The sequence below is a fragment of the Pleurodeles waltl genome, chromosome 4_2 (assembly GCF_031143425.1).
Source record: "Pleurodeles waltl isolate 20211129_DDA chromosome 4_2, aPleWal1.hap1.20221129, whole genome shotgun sequence".
In the NCBI taxonomy this organism is placed as follows: Eukaryota; Metazoa; Chordata; class Amphibia; order Caudata; family Salamandridae; genus Pleurodeles; species Pleurodeles waltl.
In genome coordinates, this window is record NC_090443.1 from 193,670,100 (window position 1) to 193,682,304 (window position 12,205).

General features: G+C 43.4%; 1 protein-coding gene across 2 annotated transcripts in view; it reads left to right on the top strand.

Moving 5' to 3' along the window:
* The window catches only part of LOC138292458 (5'-AMP-activated protein kinase subunit beta-2-like), a 1,223,251-nt gene extending 1,211,831 nt beyond the window's left edge, over positions 1-11,420 (top strand). Inside the window, exon 9 of one of the 2 annotated variants that reach the window (XM_069231076.1) lies at positions 5,311-11,418. In XM_069231076.1, the coding sequence (XP_069087177.1) occupies positions 5,311-5,388 (78 nt within the window). In that variant the 3' untranslated portion in view covers positions 5,389-11,418. Of the gene's footprint in view, positions 1-5,310 lie in introns of both variants that reach the window. The other variant, XM_069231075.1, reaches the window with a different exon arrangement.
* The last annotated feature ends 785 nt before the right edge of the window (positions 11,421-12,205 follow it).

Below are 12,205 nucleotides of genomic sequence, written 5' to 3' on the forward strand. Positions count from 1 at the left end.
ACAAGAGGATCACCTTCAAACTCCTCACCCACGCACATAAGGTGCTCCACAACGCCGGACCTGTCTACCTGAACAACAGACTCAACTTCTACGTCCCCTCCTGCCAACTCCGCTCCGCCAACCTCGCCCTCGCCATCGTTCCCCGCTTCCAACGCAAGACCTCCGGGGGCAGACCCTTCTCCTATCTCGCTGCCAAGACCTGGAACGCCCTCCTGTACGCCCTGCGACAGACCCAGGATCTTCTCACCTTCAGGAGACTCCTCAAGACCTGGCTCTTCGACCATTAGCAGCAGCCCCCCCCCCAGTGCCTTGAAACCCTAACGGGTACGTAGTGCACTCTATAAATACTGTGATTGATTGATTGTACTGCAGCTCCATGTATCAATTGTATAAAGTATTTTTTTCTTTTACCCCGCTTACATAGTGCACACATATGCCTAAGTACCTCGGGGACTGGTTATGAGTAGCCATGAAACTGAGCACATCATTTATCCTGCCCTTAGTGGTTTTACTCCTTTCACTCCATTGACCTTGACAGATCCTGATAATCTGGGAATTTTCGAGAGTATTATACACCTAGCCAATAAGGAGGGGGCTTCACCCTTGACAACCGCTCCCTGCAACTCTGGGCCCACCCCCTCTGTTAACTTACCAGATATAAATACGACTGGTGTAGTATTTAGTGGGGCGAATAAACCACAAGGTAAGAAAGAAATGGGTCATTGTATGCTTGTGGGGAACTGTAAGGTTAGTGGCTGCATCTCCCCTTGCAGGAAGCAATCCCAGAGAGAAGTTGGGTATACTAAAACAAATGCTTTTGATATGGTTCTTAGCTGGAATATAGCAGGGCTGGAAAGTAAATTGCAAAGTCCTGGATGGGGCCAATTTCTTGACAAACACCAGCTCTGTCTATTCCAAGAAACGTGGGCACTGGGACCCAAACACAGATTAGGCTTTAAAAGCTATTGGGTTGCTGCACGTAAGACATCCTCTGGGAGGTCATCGGGAATGCTACTCATCTGGCTAAGTAGTTCTCTTAGGTGCAAAGTTGAAGCAATAGACATGGGCTGTCCTGACTTACAGGCCTTACTAGTAACGATTTGTGAGGAGAGATCTTTATTAATAATTAATATCTATAATAGGAGTGTGGGCAGCCACTACGACTCTGACGCCCTGTCCTTGTTGGATAGCTTTCTCAACAACAATATCGCATCCCATTTCATCCTGATAGGAGAGCACTTTAATGTTACATTTGAGCCCAATCCCCTGGTCCAAGAGCTATACAAAGAAGAGGATGCCTATTGGGGTATCCCTCAGCTAGCTTCAAATAAAAGACCTAGATTGAACAAAACAGCGCGCCTAGTGGCTGACATTACATTAACACACGGTCTCCGAGCTTGTAATGGTCGCTCCCGTTCAGATATTAATCTGCACCCCACTTTTAGGCGTGGAGGGCAAAGGAGCCAGATTGATTATATACTTCTTGACATTCGACTGTGGGGCCACATGTTTGATATGAGGGTACAAGAGCACAATGAGAGTGATCACGACCCATTGATCCTATTGACTAGAGGCCTCTTCCCTTTGTTGAAGCACCCCACTCCAAGGCTTATGCACAACAGCTTGCCCTAACAAACAATAGACGCAATGTAAAATGGGAGTCTGTTATCACATCCCTTGAACACCTCACAACAATATATAACTTGTTAGCTGATCAAATGGAGTGTATGCTTTTATACAATGAGGATGGTGATGGTGATGGGCTCTTAACAGCCCACACTGAACTATTTAACTCTTTAAAGTATCTCTTCACAAAAGAGATTATTAGTAATACCCAAGAAAAAGTGCTGTGCACAGTGGTTTAGCAACTTATGCAGGGAAGCACAGCTTAACCTATTGAGATCACTAAAAGAAGGCCACGTAGAGCTCATAAGAAAAGCAAGGAAGGATTATAAGCAGGAATGCTCTAAGGCGCGTAGAAGCTGGGAAGAGGCCAGATGGGCTGCTATCTTGGAGACTGTCAAATCTAACGATACTTCCAGGTTCTGGAAATTGATAGCACATGATTGGAGAGATTCTGCTTCTGTACCTGGCACCTCAATTCTCTCTGCAGTATGGGTTGAGCACATTGGTCAATTATACGAAGGTCCATCTGAAGTATCTCTTAGGACCCTCGACGATCCCATAATCCATGGGGCCACCCCGATTAAATTCACTTCAGCCGAAACAAGAGCTGCAATAGATTAATTGAATTGGGGAAAGGCCCCTGGCCCTGATAAGATTCCGGGCAATTTATATAAGACAAGACCTGATATATGGGCACCTTATCGTAACCTAATCTGCAATGCAATCGCAGCAGGAGCACCTGCCCCATCTTCCTGGAAAGGGGCTGAGATAGTTCCCATCTTCAAAAAAGGTAGTCCCAATAATCCTGCCAATTACCGACCGATCTGTCTACTTGACAACTCCCAAAAAATGTATGCAAAACAACATTTGTTTCACCTTGATGAATGGATTTCGGAGTCTGAAGCCATATCTAATTTACAAGCTGGGTTCAGACCTGCTGTGAGCACCATAGACCAAGCCCTGAGATTCCTGGCAATTAAAGGGAAGAACGTGGACCTGGGGGGGGGGAATCTGTATGTGGTCTTTATAGACCTTAGAGCTGCATTTGACTTGATCCCCAGGAATATGCTATGGTTAACACTCTCCAATATGGGGGTTCCATCTGGCCTCTTGAAACTCATTACCCGACTGCATGATAACACCTATGCACAAATTAGATGCGGTAAGGAGGGTGAGCTGACCGACCCTGTAGCCATCAAAGGAGGAGTCAGACAGGGTTGTGTCTTGGCCCCCACTCTTTTCTTGATTTACATAAATAACTGTATTCATTATCTAGAGAACTGTACAAACGACTCGCCCAAATTGGCTGGAATGAAAATCCTGTGTCTGCTATACGCAGATGACACAATCTTGCTAGCTAAATCACCAATGGGAATTCAAAATCTGGTCAACCAATTTTGTGTCTTTTGTAGAGACTATGGGCTGGACGTTAATGTCAAGAAAACGAAACTCATGATATACAGTACCTCAAGGAAACGATCTCGTGCAAGAATAGTAATGAACTCAATCCCGCTGGAGAAAGTGGAAGAGTTTGATTGCCTAGGTATCAGGCTATCGAACATAGGTAATTGGGAGGCAGCTATTGACAAAGGGGCACTTATTATAAGCCAAAGAGGTGTGGCCCTAGTACGCAGGTCTAGAAAGGCTCTGAGTCCCCCCTGAATACAATTGCAGAGATTTATAATGTCCAAATCCGTGCGGCGGCCCTGTACGGAGCGGAACTTTGGGGTTCGCACAGAAAATTGGACATTTTACAAACCAAAGAAAACCATTTCCTCAGACAGGTTTCCTGGTTAGGAATGGGCACACCAATGACCCCTCTCAGACTCGACCTAGGACTAAATAGTATTAAAACTACAGCAGGCCTGAGACCACTCTCTTACTGGATCCGTCTATGGAAAACTGTCGAACTTGAACCATTCAGGGTGGCGATAAGAGAACTCATAGCATCTCCCCAGGGACCAGTAAAAATCCTTTGGCTGAAGGAGATGAAATCTGCCTGGGACAAAATAGGATTTCCCCATTACTGGAAACACCCTGAACTGATCCCTAACAATGCAAGGCAACTTGTCAAAAGGAGATATTGGGAGAAAACCAATGAAGATTTCCTGCATCATAACATGGCGGGCAGGCTAACAATAGAATTTCTTCAACTCAAACACGAACCCCGGCCCGAGAACTTCATGGATCTCCCTATGCCTGCATATGCCCATGCCTTATTTCTCCAGCTAAGATATGGCACCCTGCCTATTAACAGCTACACGGCTCGTTGGCCATCAAGCAACTCTTTGACTGACCGATGTATACTTTGCCACCATTGTAAGGAAACAATTGAGCACATGCTGTTTTTCTGCCACTTATAGAAGAGCCCCAGAGGGAGGTGGATCATTCCCCTCTGCAGGACAGAGCCAACGCCATCAGAATATGTAAATATGATACATCTACACTGGTAGTTAGCTCAGTCACCAAAATATCTATTCAAAGCCTGGTCTATCCGCCGTAGGTATATCTCAGCCAAGGGTCCCCGAGTCGGTTAGGCACCTCTCCTGTCTACAGAAGGAGATTTTAATAAGACATATTTTTCTCTGCTTTTAACTTTTAGATGTGTCATGCAATCTGATATTGATGTGAATTTTATTAAACTTTTATGTGGTCTCTTTAGGAATCTCATTAGGAGCTCGCTGTCTCTTATATGAGCAGTTGAGACTCTATAAGTTTATAGAGATGAACTTCCACCAAAATTTGCCACAACACTTGATAAAACATCTTATATATGACAAGAACCTCATTCGTTTATAAATCGGCCAAGATACTGAGTAAAGTTCCATGGAAGGCACTAGCTGTATATATCTGTCTGATGGACACAAGCTTTTTATCTCAGTTCTTTTTATCTTATTGTACGTCTCTTTTATTGTATTTTAAATATAATCATAGCCTTAGTTCTAAGGAACGCACCATTAATATTTATCTGATTGCTGGCTATTGGGTTTTATCAGTACTATGTATGATTGTTATTATGAATTTTAATGGCTCAAAATCATCATGTAAGACTGTTATTTTTTAATTTTAATGGTCTAAATTTTTAGACCGAATGAACACAAATAAATAAAATATGCCTAAGTATTTTGAACTACTGTTTTGAAAAAGTTCTAATATTCACACTACCTCAATTAGTCAATTCAACACATAAAAAAACACATGAATAAATTATTTTTTAACTTATCTAATACAAGCCTCTTTTCTCTGATGAAAAACGTTTCATTGGGAGTGTTTGCCCTCAAGCTTTATTTATGGCTTCATTTGTATAGCTACTCTACCTTAGGGATATATCAGTGCAAGAACATGAGCCCCTTACCTCACGATATACATAGAATAAGAGAAATGCAGCAGTAAAGTTAGAACACTTAGAAAGAATCAGCAAAGCCTGAGGGTGGCTAAGTGAAGGACAGTGAGTGATAAGTAGGAAAGGTAGAGACTCAAAGAGAAAATGGACAGGGGTTAAAAAATGGGGCATATTAGTTGAATGCACTACTACTACTTAAAGCGTTGTCTGTATTTTTACAGTCTTTCCTTGCCATTCTTTTAGCACATTACCTGGACTTGCATTGAGTATAATTTGTAAACAACTTGTGAATAATGTTTACAGATGAAATTAGACTAACATGTTATTTTCTTATCATTAAGGATGGTGTGATGGTCCTAAGTGCTACTCATCGGTACAAGAAGAAGTATGTCACTACTCTGCTCTATAAGCCAATTTAAGGCATGCCATCTTTTGGAGCCACCTTCCTGCATATCTGCACAAAGATCACAAAGATGAAGTTGTCATGGTTGTGGGAATAATGCCACTGGTTTACATTCTGAGTGAAGGTTGACTTTAATGTAGAACTTCAAGAAGGGTGAAAACTGAAGTATTATATCTTAGCACTTTTAACACCCTTTCATTGAAATGTTTGGAAACTTGAGTGCCTGAGATATTTTGAGGAGGACATTATTTGAAAATAAATGTATTATGTGTTCTGAAATAGCATCTATACTTGCAAGCCACTAGATTTTATGTAGACTTAACTGATGCAAAAGATAGAGTTTAGGAATAGTCAGGAACAGTGGTGATAGGTGGAAAGTATTTTTATGTTATTGCAACATATGTATTCTTTGTGGTTCATACACATTTTCCATTCTTTTGGGTCAAAGAAGTACAAGTAGCTGATAAAATATTACTGTGGCCACACTTAAAAATGCTAATTTCTCTTAGTTGTTATATTTTGTTTTAATTGGGGTAGTGGAATCTTTGAGCGGTTAATGTTATTGCTATATTTTTATAATTGTGATATGTACTAAGCAGCCCAATGATGCTGGAGCATGGTCAGATAGGCCCAGATTTATCAACATGTGGTGCAATGCAACAAGGCAAGGGAACTTGCTGGGCTGTGTCAAATGACGGGAACAGGAATGCTCCATATTTACTAACATATGGTGCATTCATGCTCTCTTTGCACTAGTGCACTTCTGACTGCCAAGCACCAATCCAGGTACTCTTGCGCCATGGTGCAAGTGTGCCTGCGTTACAAGCAGGATTGTTTTTGTGCAGGAAGGGGCAGCTTCCTGCGCAAAAACAATCATCAGAGCCATTTTCCTATCTCTGTGTGTGCTGCAGAATGCAGGACTGTCCTTTATTTTAAATGTATGGAGACTCCACAGTCCTAAACATACTACGAGTAAAATATCTTTGTGAATAGCAAACAATCACAATCTTTCACAAACATGTATGCTTACCTTTGTGAATCAGGCCACCTGTGTGGAATTTTGCTCTGCCAAGTCATGAGGGGGCATGATTTACCATATGTAGGAGACAATTGCATTCGGCTACAGTGCAGCCCAGGCTTGTACCCTAGACATGCTTGTAGTTTCTAATGCTTCCCACTACCAAGTGACATCTTTTTACTTTTAGAATTTAAGATGCCAGACATAGGTTTCATTATGCTTCTTCACTCTCCCACGTTGTATTTAGGGCCATATTTATACTCAGTTTGCGCCGAATTTGCGTCGTTTTTTTCGACGCAAATTCGATGCAAAACTAACTCCATATTTATACTTTGGCGTTAGACGCGTCTAGCGCCAAAGTTCATGGAGTTAGCGTCATTTTTTGGCGTGAACACCTTACTTGCGTTAATGAGATGCAAGGTAGGCGTTCCCGTCTTAAAAAATGACTCCCCGGCATGTGTGTGGTATTTATACTCCCGGGCAAAAATGACGCCCGGGAGTGGGCGGGGCAAAAAACCCCGCATTTGCGCCTCTTTTTAACGCCTGGGTCAGGGCAGGCGTTAAGGGACCTGTGGGCTCAGAATGAGCCCAGAGGTGCCCTCCCCTGCCCCCAGGGACACCCCCGCCACCCTTGCCCACCCCAGGAGGACACCCAAGGATGGAGGGACCCATCCCAGGGAAGAAAAGGTAAGTTGTGGTAAGTATTTTGTAAAAAAAAAAATTGTGGCATAGGGGGGCCTGATTTGTGCCCCACTACATGCCACTATGCCCAATGACCATGCCCAGGGGACATAAGTCCCCTGGGCATGGCCATTGGGCAAGGGGGCATGACTCCTGTCTTTGCTAAGACAGGAGTCATGTTAATGTCGTCTGGGCGCCCAAAAAAAATGGCGCAAATCGGGTTAAGACGATTTTTTGGCCTCAGCCTGACTTGCCCCATTTTTGGACGCCCAAACGCCATTTTTCCCTACGCCGGCGCTGCCTGGTGTACGTCGTTTTTTTTCACGCACACCAGGCAGCGCCGGTCGGCTAACGCCATTCAATAAATACGGCGCCCGCATGTCGCTTCAGAATGGCGTTAGCCGGCGCTAATTTTTTTGGCGCAAAACTGCGTTAGCGCAGTTTTGCGTCAAAAAGTATAAATATGCCCCTTAGTTTCTAATGTTTTGAATTATGGTCTAGAAAATATGCGCAGGCAGAAAGTAGCTTGATTCTTTGGGATAACCCAATGTTCGATCAGAAATAGGCCCCTATTATGGGTGATAGGAGTAAAAGTGCTAAGTTCTCAAGCATAAAAGGGAAAACGGATTTGAGTATGAAGAAGGTCAAAATAACGATGCACAAAGAATAAAATATCCCTACAAAACTTAGAGTAGGTATTTCAAGTTACCCCTTTCAGAAAACATGTTTCTGTAAAGGTTCACCGAAAACCTAAGGGACTTGCAAGATGCCTATTGCTCATATAGGAATTACTACATTTCATTTACAATCGCTAACTGTATCTGCTCAAATTTTACAAATAAATTGTACACATTAATTAAGCAATTTATCATGACTAGAGAAAGAGAACCCTAATTGCTGAGGGATTATTACCTATTTAGTATGTCATAGTTTTTCTAACTACATGTATATCATTATGCTTCCAAATATAAAATAAGAGGCTAAGGAGTTAATATCCTGCTGTTCCTAAGACAAACCTTTAAAAACAGATGTTAATCTACACTTCCAAAGAATCCTTAAAAACAGATGGCAGGCATTATCCTATCAAGACACCTCCAGGAATCTTTAAAACCTTAGGCAGTTGTCACCCTCTTTAATCCCATAGTCTACCGAGCCAAAAGACAACAATCCGTTTTATAATAACTTTGTTAAACCTCTATTACAAATACCTGGGATGCAATAGGATTTAGGATCTGATTGCTGCCATGCTTACAAACTGAATCTATCTAGTTAGGCAGCATAGGCCCTACTAAACTGCTTTTGGGTTATGCTGTATATTAGGTTTTAGAGTACATTTCCATGTATTAGTCCTCAGCACTTTTAAATGCAGAACACGTTTTCTGATCTGGGCTTGCCCTTGTATAGTAATGTGTGCATGGTGTTGTGTTTAATGCTTGGTTTTCCCTTTGGTTGTGTTCCAAAGAGGGTGTGGGAGTGAGTCTTGAGACCTCCTGACTAAACTCTCGTGGAGATGAAGTGTCATAGGGTTATTTATCAAAGGTTCACCACAGTGGGGTGCATAATTTCTATCCCTACTCCAATTTGCATCAGCTGTGCAGTCTGGTTTTTGCGTAGGTTCTTAGACCTTGCAGTGCACTGCATGTGTTAGAAATTGGGTCCCTAGTTGGCAGAGGTATTCACCCTTGTCCAAGTAGGAACCACAATCCTAGTCAGGGTAAGTCACAATACAATCCAAATGATCCTGTGCCCACCTTCTGGTAGCCTGGCCCTGAGCAGTCAGTCTTAATTTAGAAGGCAATGTCTAAAGTGTATGTGCAATAACACACAGAAACACAGTGAAAACACCACACAGGTTTAGAATCATAGATAATTATTTGAATAAAATAAAGTAAAAACGATGAAAATCCAATGTTCACAAGCAAAGATATGAATTTTAAAATTAAATCCCACTAAAGCACTTCGAAACACAATAGCTCCAACTGGGGATACCACTGCATTGTTGAGGGAGTCGTTCCCATTAATCAGACTCCACAGGCGCCGGTCACAGAGTCGTACGGAACCCCAGGTACAGTGCCTTTTTAAAATGAAGAAACTAAGATGTTGCAAGGAGTCGGGGAGATGAGGCGTCGCTGAGGCTGGTGCGGCGTCAGTCCCTTAAGGCGTCCGGGGAGATGAGGCGTTGGTTCTGCAATGTGAGGCAGGTAGAGGCGAGGCCTCGATTCCGTCTGGTTGTAGGGGGGAACCTGGTGCAGCATCAGTGGCAATGAGTCGGTTCCTTGTGACCCGGCGGGGTCGATGGATCCAGTTGGTGAAGACTTGATCTGTCGACTTCGCAGTGTCGCGATGACCCTGTGTGACATCAGCGGGGTCACAGCAACGTCAGACTTGTGTGGCAGGGCATGGTTGTTGCGTGCACCGATATCCATGGAGTGGGAGCAGGCTGTGGCGTCGGTGCTGGTGTTGCTGAAGTCATTCCAGGCTTCCCTGAAGTCGGAAAACTAGCTAAACGCCAGTAGAGGAAGTCTTTGATGTCCCTGAGACTTCAGAACAGGAGGCAAGCTCAATCCAAGCCCTTGGAAAGCACTTTTGGTGAAGGCAGAGTCTTCCTAGCACAGTCAGAGGCCAGCAGGCAGCAGTGCAACAGCAGGGCAGCAGTCCTTCTCAGCAAAGCAGTCCAGATGAGTCCTTTGGGCAGCCAGGCAGGTTTTCTGACAGAGTTCAGATGTAGATCCAGAAGTATCTGATTTGGTGGGGTCAGAGACCCAGTTTATATACCCAAAAATGCCTTTAAAGTGGGGGAAACTTCAAAGAGTGGGTTTGAAGTGCAAAAGTTCCCCTTTCAGCCAAGTCCTGTCTGCCTTATCATTCCATTGTGCGAGGGCAGGCCACTGACCTTTGAAATGTAAGAGAGAGCTCCTACACCCTTACTATCCAGGGAGACCCAATCAGTATGTAGATTAATGCAGATCTGACTTAGGCCCTCATTCCAACATTGGCGGGCCGCAACCGCGGCCCGCCAAGTTCAAACCGCCGGACGGCCGCCAATGCGACCGCACTCCCGCGGGTCTATTTGGAGATCCCCGCTGGGCGGAAACCTGTAAATCTCGGCCGCAACACGGGAGCCGGCTCCAAATGGAGCTGGCGGTGTTGCGGCTGTGCGACAGGGGGACTAGCAATGGCTGGCCTGAGACATGGATAAGGGGCTACTTATGTGGGTGGCACAAGCAGGGCTGCATGCCCACTAGTAGCATTTGATTTACAGGCCCTGGGTACATGTAGTGCAGTTTACTAAGGACTTACAGGTAAATTAAATATGCCAATTGGGTAAGAACCAATGTTACCATGTTTAGGTGAGACAGCATATGCACTTTAGCACTGGACAGCAGTGGTAAAATGCGCAGAATCTCAAAACCAGCAAAAAACGAATCCGAAAAAAGGAGGGAGGTAGGCAAACGGTTGGGGGATGACCACCCTAAAGCTATCAGATCTAACAGCGAGGTTACTCATTTCTATCAATAATGTAGACTTCACACAGGCAGGAAGGTTTACCAATCCAAATTCATGTGGGTGCTTGCTTGGCAGTATTAGAAAGGTCATGTACATCCTGTTCTGCATTTTTGGTATGGTAGTTACCTCTGAAAGGGCTCACAGACTCTTTCCTTCCCCCTTTGACTCCCTTTGTCTTGCTTCTTGTGTCTCTCATGACCCCGTTCTCGAAGGCTATCTATATACACTCCTTAAATTATAAAGGTTCAATAGAACAAAGGGCAATGCTGTATAATGCCCCATTTAATTTTGTGGGGGTTCAAATGATTATTTTTGTTTTGTGAATGTTTACTTCTGGTATTCTGTTTTCACCTGGGAAGTGTGGGCAAGTGTACCCAATGTAATATGATAGTAGATTCTCCATTCATTCTCTATTCATATTTTGAATTGACTCACTTGAGCTATATTGTTGTATGTCACAGGTTGGTTTTCTGCTTGCAGGATGTTCTCCACGTAAAGGGGAGAAGGATGACTGGTTATTTTGATGGTTTCTGAGTGGGGATCCACTCACTGATTTTTATTGACTATTTCATAAACTGCCTCTATTTTATTTATAAAGGTGGGTAGTTGACAGGGCTATTTCCTGAAAGGATCTATACATATGTAGGGCTGTAGGTTGCACAGTGTTTATACAACTATACACCCTTGCTTGTTGGATAGTGGTTGAAAATAATGTTTCCTCCTACATAACAAGTCTGCTACGTCACAACATTGTGTAGGGCTTTGAAATTCTGCATACAAATCCTTGGATTAAAGGTCTTAACCATCTGTGCATGCATTAAATAAAGACACTTTTATCAGTTCACTTGCTTAACTTATGCTGTCGTTCATGAACCAGAGTCCCTCTTCACTCTTAATTGTGCATGGCATTATTAATTATCCCACACTTTTAACCCTAATAGGTCCATGCAGCTTCCACTACATGCAATAGCTAATGCATTGTCCCTGAAAGATCTGCTCCTCCTTCGAGGCCACGTCTCACCTCCTTTTTAACCTGCTCCCATATTAGAAAATCTGGTGACCACTGTCATTCATGCCATCACTGCATGGAAGCCTACCGCTTCCACCAAAGGCATTATCATTCACTATAGATCATTGTACTACCACAAGCACCATCCAATCTCCAAAGGGACACAACCTCTGGGATTAATGTCATCTCGGCTAGAAGTGGTGACCAAGGTATGGCTTAGATTAAAATATTTTGGTAGTGGCTATTTACGAGGTCACCAGGTAAGTATTGAATTTTATTTCCTACTAACTTGGCCACTTTGGCTGGCGTTCGTGCAAATAGCAGAAAACTGTCACTATTTACTTGGCCACTGTCTAAATAGTAGAAACTCTGCACTGTTCTACTGGCAGCCATGCAAATAGCAGAAAAATTACACTATTTACCTGGCCACTGGCTAAACAGTAGAGATTCTGCACTGTTTGGCCAGCAGCAGTGCAAATAACAAGGGAACTTCACTATTTAGGTGGCCACTGTCTAAATAGCAGAGATTTTGTACTATCTGGCCAGCAGTCAAATAAACAAAAACACTTCACACATTGCCCAGCTGCTGGCAAAACAGCAGACATATTTAATTAGGGT